General features: G+C 45.9%; 1 protein-coding gene across 1 annotated transcript in view; it reads left to right on the forward strand.

Moving 5' to 3' along the window:
- Nucleotides 1-11209, forward strand: part of LOC142558220 (trissin receptor-like) — an 88455-nt gene extending 77246 nt beyond the window's left edge. The window contains exons 2-5 of the mRNA XM_075670375.1: nt 3149-3356; nt 8207-8397; nt 9512-9906; nt 10453-11209. Of these exons, the coding sequence (XP_075526490.1) occupies nt 3170-3356; nt 8207-8397; nt 9512-9906; nt 10453-11017 (1338 nt within the window). The 5' untranslated portion in view covers nt 3149-3169 and the 3' untranslated portion in view covers nt 11018-11209. The remainder of the gene's footprint in view (nt 1-3148; nt 3357-8206; nt 8398-9511; nt 9907-10452) is intronic.
- The last annotated feature ends 2510 nt before the right edge of the window (nt 11210-13719 follow it).

The raw sequence follows: 13719 nt of genomic DNA on the forward strand, positions 1-13719 counted from the left end.
AAACCCCTTAGACAAGACGGTTCGTTCTGCCCGTAATTTCTTCAAGAAATGCACTGGAAAGATAGAACAGGATTGTCTGTACCTTGAGTGTTTTCGTAAATGGGTTCAAAGTAAAGAAAGGCGGGGTGGGAGCAGTACAGAGGTTACGCATTATAACAAATTCGGGAAATAGTATTCCTGCGTGTCTTCATCCTGGTGGCAAAATAAAATATGTGCAGGAAGAAAGTCGTGGAAAAATACAGCATTCTTTGCAACCGCAAGAGATGTTAATCCGGTTGGTCAAACCTGGAAAAGTACTGGGCCGACGGGGTTTTCCATGCGGGAACCGCAACAACAATGAAGGACTAGTGCTTTTAATTTATGACGCCGCTAAGCTTCGCTGACATGTGTAATCCTTGATGTCATATGCACTTTATTAGAAGAAGAATAACAAGAGTTCCAGCAGGATAATAAATTTTCGCATATTTTTTTTACATTCCGCATAATTCGTTTTTTTTTCAGATTGTTGTATTTCTGTTTCTTGTTCACTTATTTTCCTGTAGCAGCAGGTAAAATTTCGGAACTGGGATTGCCTTCATTTAAATAAGGGCACTGCTTCACTCTCAGCTTCACATTGACCCAATGATGCATAAAAACAAGCTTCTTGCTTGTGTATGTTATGTTTTTTCGTCGGTTGTTACCTTCCATTTCAAGGACTGTCTTCAAACGAGATCGCCATACGTTACTGTGCAAAAAATGTTCGTTGTCTTCCATGGTTGACTCAATGTAGCAATAGCTGGTTTGACGCTCTCATAGGTGTCTCATTTTGAAAAACCTGCAATCGTTGAAGGCAAGTAGTGAAGTTTAGAGTGTGTTTCTCGCCACCCATTCTGTGCAAATCCCTTTCTAAACAACACGAAACCATGCAATGTACAATGGAAACCAAGTGTACAGCAGACTACATCTCCATCACAAGTCAAACGCTTACACGAAACTTCCCAAACAGACCAAAAGCCCCACTAACGATTACGCCGCACCAAACATACACGATATATCAGTCCCGCTCCCCCCCCCCCTCTTTTTTCTTTCGAGAAGGAAATATGATTCAACACAGTTGATCTACGTCGTTTCCAACACGGTACACATTAAGCCACTTCGTGGTACGTGCCAAGGTGAGCCGACAGCGACTCTGTAGACATCACCGACCCCCAGAGGTAGCTGGCGTTTGTATCGATTGGCCATCACAGAGCGCCCAGATGCGGGCAATCAGCAGATTACACCGGCTTCGTCCATTGGGTGTAGGTCATCTCATGTGCTGACTCACATACCTGGAACTCGTCATTGCGGATGAAGGGACGTAGTAATGGTAGTGTAAGGGCATTCATCTAAAGTAGGCCACATTCGAAAATATGAGACACTCTTGTGTGGATTCCTAATAACGACATATTTTATTTTATAAGGATCTAATACGTATACAGCTTATCCGTATCTCCATAAGAACTTCACGTTGATATTACGAGGAACTCATTCCGATGGTCCAGACGTCCGGTATTTCGTGTCAATGATGCGTATTGATGGTAACTATAGCACATAAATTATAGGGGTTCACGTGCCAAAACCACGATGAGGCACGCCATAGTGGCAGAGTCGGGAATAATTTTGGCCACCCGGGATTCTTAGCGTGCACACAACGCGCAGAACACCGGCGTTTTCACATTCCGATGGAATGCGGCCACCACGACCGGGATTCGATCCCGAGCTGAGCTGAGCAATGCCGTGGCCTCTGTGCTGCCACAGCAGGTTTGGCGCTAAATATGACAAAACCTGAAACCACGGAGTGTGCTAGAAGACAGAAAAGGACAAGACAGATCGCCGTGTCATCGCCATCTCAAGCGGACGCGGCTTGACAGCAGTTCGCACTCGTTCCGACAAGTGTGGCGTTAAAGTGACACTTACAAAGAATGAATGAACAATCAGGTTTGTGATTTGGACGTGTTGGCATGTCATCCATATATTCAAAGTGGCTCAACTAATACATGGATACATAATAAGAATCTTCTTGTTTTGCATGAGGACGACAGCACGTCTTCTCTTTCTTTCCTTAGTGGTGGAGAATGGACAAGCAGTAATGGTGCTCCACATCGGTACTTCAATGTTGCTCAGTGTTAGGCTTCCTCAAATAACCTCAGCTATACAGTCTCAGCTAACCTTAGCCAAGCTGTTACGAAAAACCGTTGCAATCACGATTGTGAGACTTACGGCGTTCGGTAGGGTTCTCTTCTGCCTCCAAGTGCTGATTGTGGCCTAATTAATAAAGTATAATTAAACATTCCTTTTTTTATTCATGGAGCGGCTTCTGATGGAAAGATTGTTAATGCGATCTAGAACAATCCACTCAAGTGGTTTTACCGCGTTATATTCTGCGTAATTTCTTTTCGTACCCCAAGAAACACAAAAGGTGCCGCGATATTGTACACCCGCGTGCCGCGACATCAGTTGTCCCTAAAATGATTTGAACGAACTAATTTCGCTGATTGTCTGAATTGACACCAGCCTGGTCATTGCTATAGGCTGCTATCGTTTCGCGGCATATGCAGCTCGCAATGAACGGGAGGCCAACACAATCTTACTGCAAAATAATTTACGCCCTCATTCACTTTTAAGGGCGTGCATTGCTTTACAATGCAGCTTGCCACTTCCAGACGGTGGCCGAGTCGGCCGATGAGCGTCGTTGCTTTAAATCACTTGCGAGATCTCGGGTGTCGTGGCGTGCGAAGGCCCAAAGCCACCGCTTTTTTTGTATTTCGCGCTCTACAAGTGCAGGCGAAAAAATATTTACGCAGGACAAAGCGTGAGAAGAATGACTGAATGCATGGATTATTTAAGAGGCAGCAACAGCTTTCCCGTCAAAAGCGAAGCTCTGCATTAAAAAAAAATTAGTCATCTCCTGTATTTAGCCAAATAATTATCACTCAAAAATTAATCCTACTGGGGGAAGACAATCTATGACGGAACACCGCAAGTTTCATAATCACATATTGAGCCAGCTTTCTTGTTTTTTTCATGGCTCGGCTAGCGTTAGCGCTGGTACACCCCGTTTATTACGACACTGACAGCAGCTATATAGTTGTTTCACCTTCTTACATTAGTACTGGCAATTCTTCTTCAGGTGCTGTGCCCGTCCTGAGTTATGGCTCCTCCAGACGCCAATGACAGCAGCACGGTGGACGTATTGGACGCTGCCGGAAACGGGTCGGCCACTTCCGCTTCCGGTGTGTGGGCCTCCGCGGAAGCTGACGAGGATATCTTCCAAAGGATGGACGTCCGCGTCAGCCTCATTTTGGCGTATTCCATCGTATTTTGCTGCTGTTTCTTTGGTAAGACCAATTCTCTAGCCCCAATGCAAGTTTGGCGAACCCGCCAAGGTTGCAGTGCAGTTCACCGTAATATGCTGTAAGGAACCACATTTCTTTTTTGCTGCACGGTACAGCAGACATCCACGTGCTATATTGCTATTCAAAGCTACGTCTTTACAGTTGCTGTAATTGAAAAATTTAGAATTTAAAGGCTAGTTCAGCGTTTCTTAGACAATGCATATGGAAACTGTAGCTTCACCGAGTGGATCCTTAGAAATATCAAGAACACTGGGCCCGTGGATGCCAGCCTCATTACAACATTATCTATTTAGGGCGTAATTAATGAACTTTCGTTTTAGGTGTCGGTAGTCAAGCAAGCCTTACTTGCAAGAGTTATTTGGCAGTATTGTTGAAAACGTGAAACGGTAACCTTACTTGAAGCGGTCCAAGTTCATCTTTAATAGTAGCAATTTCGTCATAAATATGGTGTGTGTGAAATGCGCGAAACAAGTGTCAGACACAGTCAGCTGTATTGTGATTAAGTTCGTACAGACATGAAGCTATCAGGAGGTTTTTCCTGGTGTCAGTGTGCTCTTATTTATTTTGTATCTAAATAAACATAACATATTCTGAAGGATAAAACTGCATGCGTTTGAAACAATACGTCTAACGCCTAAAAAAATGAAGCAGTGCTAATAGGCGACTGGCAGATGTATAGAATGGAGAGACACCATGCCGTGTTTCTCAGAGCACTCTTTCCTTTGTTATCCTAATTGAAAAAAAAATTGGAGGACGCTTAAGCTTCGCCTTCAAGAGTGGAACGCGACAGCGTTCCCATCGACCCACCAAGGGGTGTAAGACAATGCGCAACGCGCAGGGATCACTTACGAGGCGCCCCGCATCGGACTTTGCGGCCACCTATCACACGGAGAGCGTCGAGCAACGCAGCGTTCGGCGCGGCAACGAAACGTGCGCCTGAGATAACGGAACGAACCAAAGAACTTGGTGTCTCGGAGGGGGAAACGATCTACGCCAGCCAAACGTTGTGATCGGCACGGGCAGAGAGATAGATAGATAGTGATCTAAAGAAAGGAACGGCGCTTGATTCTGCAACCCGCGTGGGAGCACGGCGAAGCGTCGTCAGGGGAGAGGGAGTCGGAGCCGCGACGCGCCTGGCACCGGTCCGCGCACAGCCCCAATGCGCGCATGGCGCGCCACCTGTCGGGGCAGCGCCGTACATTGAGAGCAGGGGGTCTTCTGTGTTTGCCGCAAGATGGCTCTGCGTGTGCGGTAAGCGCAGAAGAAATGTGGCGGAAACTTACTTCGCTACTCGTGTAAATGCGACTTCTGTAAGTTACATGCTCATAATTACCGATATACACCGCAGTACAACTTTGTACGGCACGTTTTTAAGGCAACACCGCGTTCACTAGAAGCGCGTTTGTACCGCTTTCAAGCGTCGAACTCGTGGCTGAGTGGTAGCGTCTCCGTCTCACACTCCGGAGACCCTGGTTCGATTCTCACCAGCCCATCTTGGAAGTTGCTTTTTATTTATGAAGTGCCTGCCGTGATTTATCGCTCACGGCCAACGCCGCGGACGCCGACGACACCGGCTTTTCTGCGACACGAGCTCCTTAACGCTATCGCGTTAAAACTGCTCCCGATCTAATGAAGTTGCACTTGAGATAGCATTACCACGCTTGTCAGTTTGTTTGCCTAAACACACTTATCTATTAGGTGAGCCTCCCGATAAAATTTATTTTCATCACCGACCAATTGAGAACTGTCCCTTTCGACTGGCATTGAGTAAGACAGATGGAATTTGAGGGGTGGATCCGTCGTGTATGCAAGTGGTGCCCTCGGGCAGTTGATTTGATAAGTGGTAATACTCGCCATCTATTTTCAGGGACGCCGCTTTAAGAACGCGCTGACGCGATAATCGGGTAGAAGCGGATGAGATGCCGGGAATCACAGCGCTCCTGTCGGCGTAATGTGCTGTTGAACACAGCTTCACCGTGCATGAATGGCGGTACACGTCGCCTCGAGTGAGGCATCGAGCGAAAACGTTGCGAAACGCGGAAAATTGGGGCAATCGTTAAAGCGATGGATCGAGAACGCTGCTTACGATGGCAATAGCATGCAAGCGCATAGCAGCAAGACGTGGAACACCTGACCAGCCCAGTCGGTGGAGTCATGCTCGTTTCATTTTGCGAACGTTTGTCGAACTCGTACTTATCAACCCTCAGCACATATGCTCTGCAGCGAAGCCTAGTGAGGGTCCGTGTCATTACAAGGCTTGTTCATCCGGCTGAAGAAAACCGTACGTCGACTTAAGGAAAATTCAGCACGCGCCGATAGAGGGTCAACGTAACATGCAAAAGAGACGCACTGCATGTGCGACCCTATTTGACACTGCCTGCGACGCGTCGACCCACGCAGATTTCTTGATTTTTTCGCTCCTTACAAAAAACAAATGAGAGCCCTTATTGTCATGGGAGCGATAAGTTCTTTGTTTTTCTTTTTCTTTACGATGACGACCTTTTCGCTTCACGCCCCATCACGGTTTTCAATATACGTCAAGGAAGAGCTGAACTTGATGCCATGGTTTTATCACTTTCACAGTATGCTACACGTACCACACTTCGATAAGACGTTCGCCCCAACGGGGACATTCACGCCCAACGATCGTTCAGCTAACTTTCCAGCGAACGAAGTCTTTTCTTCGGAAACAAATTTGCGCGGAAGACTTTGCGGTAGAGCACACCCACGAGATATATGAAGTCTCTTAAGGCGTTAGGAGCCTGTCTCCTGTATATGAAATGCTTAAACACTAGTTTCTTTGGCAAGTGATGCAGCTTCACACCATTCTCTTGCCTACATTATTTGAAAGACTGCCGTATAGCAGAGATGATAGCGGCGCGAAGCGCATCACACCTCAATATTGTTTGCTGGCGCTCCTATTGGCGATGCATTATTCGTGGCAGTATTACAGCATGCACATACAAAGCGTAGGAAAAAATAAGGAACAAGATATGGTACTTACTTTGAAGTAACCAAGTTAGTTCAACTTTATGAAGGCCTTGCGTTGGGAGTAGTTGGAATAGCCTTATTTGGCTTCAACGCTGCGAAGGTTAGGAGGCAGAAAACGGGAACTCGAACACAGACTGGAGTGCGCTTTTGTTCATGTTCGTGTTCCTTTGGACCTTTGAAGAGCTGAATGAGATCAATAGTTGAACTTCAAATTAGTTGTCCAGATTAATTACCTAAGTAAGGCTTAACACATCTAAGTTACCTATAAGTCTATTCAATAGTTAGTAGGGAAGTTACCATTCTGTCCTGTGATTTATCGTTATTCCTACCGTTTGTATGGACTGTAACACCGCCACAAAGAACGCAACAAACCACCATTTTGTACGTTAAATATTTCACAGCTGATAAGTCCAGTTACTATATGTCATTATCAGCTTCTCTTTGTGATTTGATGTCAGAGTAATACTTGAGACAAGTGAAGGAAGTAAAACATCTCGAGAATTTTTAAAAAATGGAACGGCGAGGTCTTTTTCGCTACCACCATGGGAATTTCATTCAGTAGCACAGCAGCAACAGCAGGACCTTCGCGAGTCACCGTACATGCTGGCTGTGCAATGAATTCAATACTCCAGCTTCACCAAGCAACAAGTAGGCTCCAGCAACTGCAGAAAATTCATAAAAGCCTCTATCCATTGATTACACATTATAGTCATATCTGACTATGGTGACTGTAGTGATGGATATAATCTTGCATGGCAAGCCAGGTGGTAGTCATTAGCATTAATAGTGGTCCCCATCTTGCGTTAGGTCCGAGTTCAAAGCCACAAAAATTACAGTTGCGCACGTAACGCGAAGCAGGGACGTAATAGCTGGTGAAATATAAGGCACCTTCAGCTATGAATTGTTTAGCGAGTCCTTTCAGTTGGAGTGAACACTCCCAGGTATACGCGAGCGAGCAGTTTTCTTTCGAGAGCTAAAATAATTATAAGTTCCATTCGTTTGTAGAAGTTGCGCCGTCAGACTGGGCTTTTCTTCCTCTTACCTATGCCGGCTCAGCCACTGGGTTTAATAAAACAAACGTTTACCGTCTTTCTGGTGGATTTGCTCCCCTTTTTTTCAAGTTTGCATCTAGGGTACCTCGTTAATAGGCGCCACGGTATCCTTGAAAAAAAGGTAAGATGACGTCAGCGCCATCCAGTAATCATGAGAACAGGCTGCATGAGCACTATAATAGTAATGAAGACGAAGCCGACGCACTCAATCATTGCCATACGTAGAAGAAGAAAACTTGATTAAGGTCTGCCTTTGCAACTGGGAAGGGGACGTGCTAGAACCCGAAGAAGGTCGCACTCTCCATGGTCTGCATTCCCCACTGCTGTAGTACTGGCAAAGCCGCTGAAAGGTAGAATCCTGAAGTGCCAATCTCTTTGCCGTCAGCTCGGGTCCTTGTGGCACAATGAGAATCGTTCTTTTCTTTATTTGCAATTTCTTCTCAAGATTTTGGGATTCCAGCGACGACACCAATGGACATTAAAACGACCAGAAGAGTGAATCCGTAAAATCTATCGTTGTAAAAGAAGGAAAGAGACGCCGCTGAGTATTGTCACAAATCCGTACGCCGCATTTCATTTCCTATAATGCCTTGTGTTGTGTAAAGTGGAAAGCTTTTCTTCTTCTGATCTAATTTTTATAAAGAAACTGCGCCACCAAAGTTCATATCCTCACAAATCTGCTTTGCACACGACGCCGTTTTATTTACCATCGTCGATCTGCTGAAACTAACCTAATTTCTATCTTTATTTCTCTCCCTTTCTCCCAACCATCAACCCATCACCACGCAGGTAACCTACTTGTGGTACTGGTGGTCGTGGTACACCGCCGCATGCGCACCATCACAAACTTCTTTCTCACAAACCTGGCAGTGGCTGATCTGTGCGTGGGCCTCTTTTGCGTCTACCAGAACATGTCCGTCTACCTGATGGGAGAGTGGCCCTTTGGTGACTTCCTCTGCAGGATGTACTTCTTCATTCAGGTATGTGCCACGTCAAGGCTATGCAAAATCTGAGCAGGCTGCTCTGCTATCTTCCGCTAGCGCGCTGGTCATCCCGCGTTGTGGGATAGAACTGCTTTGCCTCAGCAATAAAGGCCGTAACTTCCCGTCCAATGCTTATCGAGCAGTCGGTATCGTGAAGTATAGTGGCATCCATACGACAATCTAGGAGTACCGTGCTTTCCCGCTTCATTGCACAGGACGATGATAAAAAGAGATCTATGGGGACCTACGCCCTGTTTAAGCAGCTTTGGCAGGGACCGCATGTTCGAGTAGCTGCAAAAGTGGAGGGCTTTCCACAAGTCTATCATCCTATGTTTAGTAAAAACCACTCCCCGTTCTCTTGCACGATAAATGATTCTTCGCTAGTTCGTAAGAGCTACTAGACGTCAAACCAAGTATACGGCGTAGTATTTGTACAAGCAAATATAAAAGACAGAGTTCAGAGACAGACTACTAAGATATGCGTAGTCTCAGACTGCTACGGTCGGTGCATTTACTTCTTATTCTGCAACATCATACAGAATAAATAAAATTCCATACCTCAAATAGAACATAAAGTCCGAAATTATTTACCTAAACACTTTTCTTTCTCTAATACGACAGAATTTACAATTATCATGCCAATATAATTTCAATTACTTTTTTTTCACACTTTGACTTTAAATAAATAAATTATTATTTGAGGACAACCCTCTGACCTTTGCTTTCTTGCCCACCTTCCCCGTTGTTGGTGAAGGCTGTGAGAAAAATTAGACAAAAATTAATTTGATGGTCGTCACTGTGGAAGGATGTTAGTGTCGCAGTAAATTATACATGAATAGAGTCATGAGGCAAATCACTCGTTGCCAGTGAGGACTGCTGTGTGATGTTAGGCGTTAATATGCACACGTTTCTTTTATTAGCTTTGAACATGCAAAGAGTGTCTAGGAAGTGGGTCCTCATTCCTTCAACTCACTTTTCCCTTGACAAGTAGTCTTTCTAATTCTGAATAACCTTGAAATTTCGCGCTTAACCCTCCGTTATCTTTAATTTATTGGTAATTTTTAACGCGCGCCGCCAATGATGCAGTTCCCACCAATGCCTCTATGCGCAGGCCCTCAGCTACACGGCATCTGTGGGCATCCTGACCGTCATCTGCGTCGAGCGCTACATTGCCATCGTGCATCCCATGTGGAGCAAGCACGTGATTACGCTACGTCGGCTCCGCATAGTCGTCCTGTCCGTGTGGCTCGTGAGCGCCGGCTTCTGCAGCCCACGACTGGTCATGTGCGGCACGGCCGAGGTGCCCTCCCACGACGAGCCGGGTCGTACCATCCACATCTGCATCATGCGCCGCTTCCTCTACGACTCGCGCACCTACGACGTGCTCAACTTTGTGGTGTGCTTCTTCGTGCCGCTCGCCATTATGAGCGTCATGTACTCTATCATCGGCCTCCAGCTTTGGCGAAGCAGCGTCCCCACGGCCTACTCCTGCAGTGGCCCGCGAAGGTGACGATGACGTTGATTTAAAATGGCATCCGCTTTGAAACTGGTTGGCCACAATTTGTCGTCTAGCCTGCTTGAGCTAATCAGGTTTCACTACACCTACTGCAGCCTAGCACCTTGTTGATGACTATATATTTTTGTCCTAATTAAAACCTCTACATGTGCACCGTAAAGTGACGTATATGTCTGTAACGAGTACATATCCATCTCTTCGATGCTTTTTTTTTTTCACTAGTGCTTCGAACATTCGTGCTTTTCTCCACCGCTCAGCAATTAATGATCCATTCAGCTTTGAACCACAGTGCTTATTGAGAGTATACTTTTATTACGGTCTTGGCTGAGTCAATATTCTTGGTATTCTAATAAAATGTGCCTAGTCGTCTCCGGACTTTTGCTGCTGCAGACACATGCCTCATATTTTGCCAAAATTTTCTCCAGAATTTTTTTTTGTCCTCAGGCTAGCCAGCCTGGATCTCAAATAGCTAAGCATTTCGCCTAGTGTTATTGTACAAACCTTCTCTGCTAATTTCTTGCTTGCCGCCTTTGCAGGGCCACGATGGAGCTGCTCCCTCTGCCGAGGGCCAACTCAAGTGGCGCAGCGCAGTGCCGGGAGGGCCTCCTCCAGGACAAAGCCCGAGGAGTCGCCAAGAAGCCCCGGCAGGCGGGGAACAAGAAACACGGCTTCCCCATCGCCGCCAGCAGTCAAGTTCACCAACACTACCAGCAACAGGCTGCCGCAACAGTGCTCAGGGCCCGGCGCAAGGTCATACGCCTCCTGGTGGCCGTAGTACTCGGGTTTGCCGTCTGCAACCTGCCCTTCCACGCGCGCAAGTTCTACCAGTACTGGTCCTCCAGCTACGAAGGGGCGTCGCGGTCGGCGGTGAGCCTGACCATAGCCACGACGCTGGTGCTCTACATGAACTCGTTCATCAACCCGATACTGTACGCGTTCCTGTCGGACAACTTCCGGCGCAGCATGAAGGACGTGCTCATGTGTCGCTCGCGACGGAAGATACGTCGCCTGTCCTCGAACCGCTCCAATGGCAAGACGACCGCGTCGTCCGTATTCCAGCACCAGGAGAACACGGTCGCGCACACGAACGGGTTCGTCTGAGGAAGGCTGCGTTTCGCCGTAGTTGCGCTGTGACTTGCACTGCGCTGCATGTGTGCCGGTGTGAACGCTAATCGGTGTAACTGTGCGGTAAACCACACCGGACCTGGTCTATGGGCTGCCCTGGATGCGCGACATGAAGTGGGTGCCATAGACTTCAGAGAAGCGCCACAGTCGACAGCCGCTGAATCGACCAGCACAGCTGAAGATGTGAGTGTCTGTAGCGACAATATTGCAATAGTGAGAGCTTCGGTGAAATATAGTGAGAGTGTAAAAAAATGTTTGTTTGTTAAATGTTATTCTCGTTCGGCGCTAACTGAATATAAAGTGTTAATGCTTCTGGCTCTGTTAAAGCTGCAAATTTTTTTTGTGCGAGGACTTTTAAACAAGCCCACGCAATGAACACGAGGAAACTAGATGTTCAGGAAGACACACTGTCAAAACAAAAACAATATAAGCAATTTCTTGGCAGGCGTTTTAAGACATTGCAGCACGCAGTTTTCTTCAAGAGTACAAAGCCAGGTAACTGTATCTCACACGGGCGTAGCGGGCTGGAAACCAGTTTGATTTTGATGAAATAATGTGCCATGACAACGTGCTCTTTATTATAGTATATGTTCTCGCGACATTTTAAAATTTTCACCGTAGTGCACAGAGAAATTGAGTAGTTGATGTATTTTCTACTTCATATATTTTCAAAGTTACCGCACGCTTATTGCACTTAAAAGGGTGAGATTTGGCAAGTAAGGACGCTGCGTAACAGTTATTAAATATATATAAGTTTACTAGAAAAGTTCGTTTCAGTATGTTCGACACGATATCATTGACACTGCCGTGACATCATGACAATTTGGAATATTATCTGACGTTTTGTGCTGATCAAGCTACTTATGTGTGACGGCGCTGCTCATAAAATGTAAATTAGAGTGTTGCATTCCTTTGTTGCGGCTTCGTTATTGTGTGACAGCCGCAACAATCGCAGGAACGAAGCGAGCAGATGTGAGATGACGTCATGCCGCATCAACACTGCAAGTAGCGCTACCGAAGCTAGCTCGTAGAAACATACAGCAGCTTATAAGTGGCATCTGGGAGGTCCTGATGTGTCTCAGGCTTTGCATTGACTTGCGGCGCATGTGGCTTGCGAAAGCATAGCCTTCGAGATATGTTTTGGTCACTGAGAAGGGCATTGGGGGGAAGGGGAATGATTAATCGTAGCTGGGGCGTTCATTTGGGCACCAGCTATTTAGGGTACCCTGACGCTTGTGAGCGTTTCTTCTAGTGGGGCTTGGAGATCTTGGACTTTCATTTAGGGCAGAAAAGAAAAAAAGAAAACGCAAATATGCTCTATTAGTAAGCCTTTAATATGAGTTGAAGAGTGCACCATTATAGTAAGGTGAGAATCGCTCAAAGCCCAGCCCGCGAGCTCTACAACATAAGCAAAATTCACGACTTAGCATAATCGTAATGTCCTGCCTGGCGCTTGTTATTTGTCTCATGCACTATCGCATCATTCTTATTTTTCTGCTCTTGGAAAACGCTATGGTTTAAGTCAGGCTATGGTTTCTGAATTGTGCACCTTGATTTCCCTTGACAGAGCTTGTCCTTGACATATAAGCGTACTTTGGTTAGTACGCGTCAGTAATGTAAGCGTGAAATTAATGCACCAGGTTTCACCTGGGCAATGTAACAGGTCAAGACAGGTATATTTAAGTTTACATTCCAAATGCACTGTTCTCGTTTTTTCAGGACTTCCTGGCCGGGAAATTTGTACACTCCAGGGAAGCCTCCTCGTGCGACCTCTTCCGGCGTCACCCGCAACTACGACGAAACGGTGCCTGTGTTTTTCGACGTGAAGTCCGTGAACTGAGAACTATCGAATACGTCTCATACCGCTGTGGAACGCCGTCTACTCCGACGATCATCACCGCGAGACTGTTTTTGAGGTGCTCCGACAAAAAAGCGCATTATACCGGATGTTGCCAGCGAACACTTTCGGAATTTTTTTTAAGATTGCCTGTGACAGATGGCACAATTCTAGTCCATGAGCTGGTGTACTCCAAGAGGCGGACGTCCACAAAAATTGAAATGCATAATCAACTAATTAACAAAACTCACTAATTATGATTTTAACCAATTACCTTGTGGGACATATTGTAATTTACGAATTCTAGCCGGGGAGTTCGCAAGGTGGATCCGCATGGAACGAATTCCCAGGATGACACCAACTTCGAGATATTAATTTCCGAACATTGCCGAGAAATGCATTGGCATTGCAATTGCTGCTCTGCTTCGATGCGTAAAATGACGTTTTGTTAGGAAAGTAAGTGGAATGGCGGTGAATCTTTACCGCAAATTTGACGGCCCATATCTAAAAAGTGATGTCATTCACACAATTCTTTCCAGTGGATACGCCTTGCGAACTCCCCGTCTAGAATCTGTGAATTGCAATATGTGCCATAAGGTAATTAGATAAAAACTTAATCGGTGATTTTTTATTAATTTGCCGATGATGCATTTCGATTTTTTGTGCGAATAATTGCCGCTTCTTCGAGCAGACCAACTAATGGACTAGACTTGTGCTATCTGTCACAAGCTATCTTAAAAATTTTAGAAAAGTATTCACTGAGACACCCTTTATATACTCTACGTCATTTCTATATGTTATTGCCTCTGTAGGTTTTACTTCATAAAACAAGAAAACACTG

The sequence above is a fragment of the Dermacentor variabilis genome, chromosome 9, assembly GCF_050947875.1.
Source record: "Dermacentor variabilis isolate Ectoservices chromosome 9, ASM5094787v1, whole genome shotgun sequence".
Lineage (NCBI taxonomy): Eukaryota > Metazoa > Arthropoda > Arachnida > Ixodida > Ixodidae > Dermacentor > Dermacentor variabilis.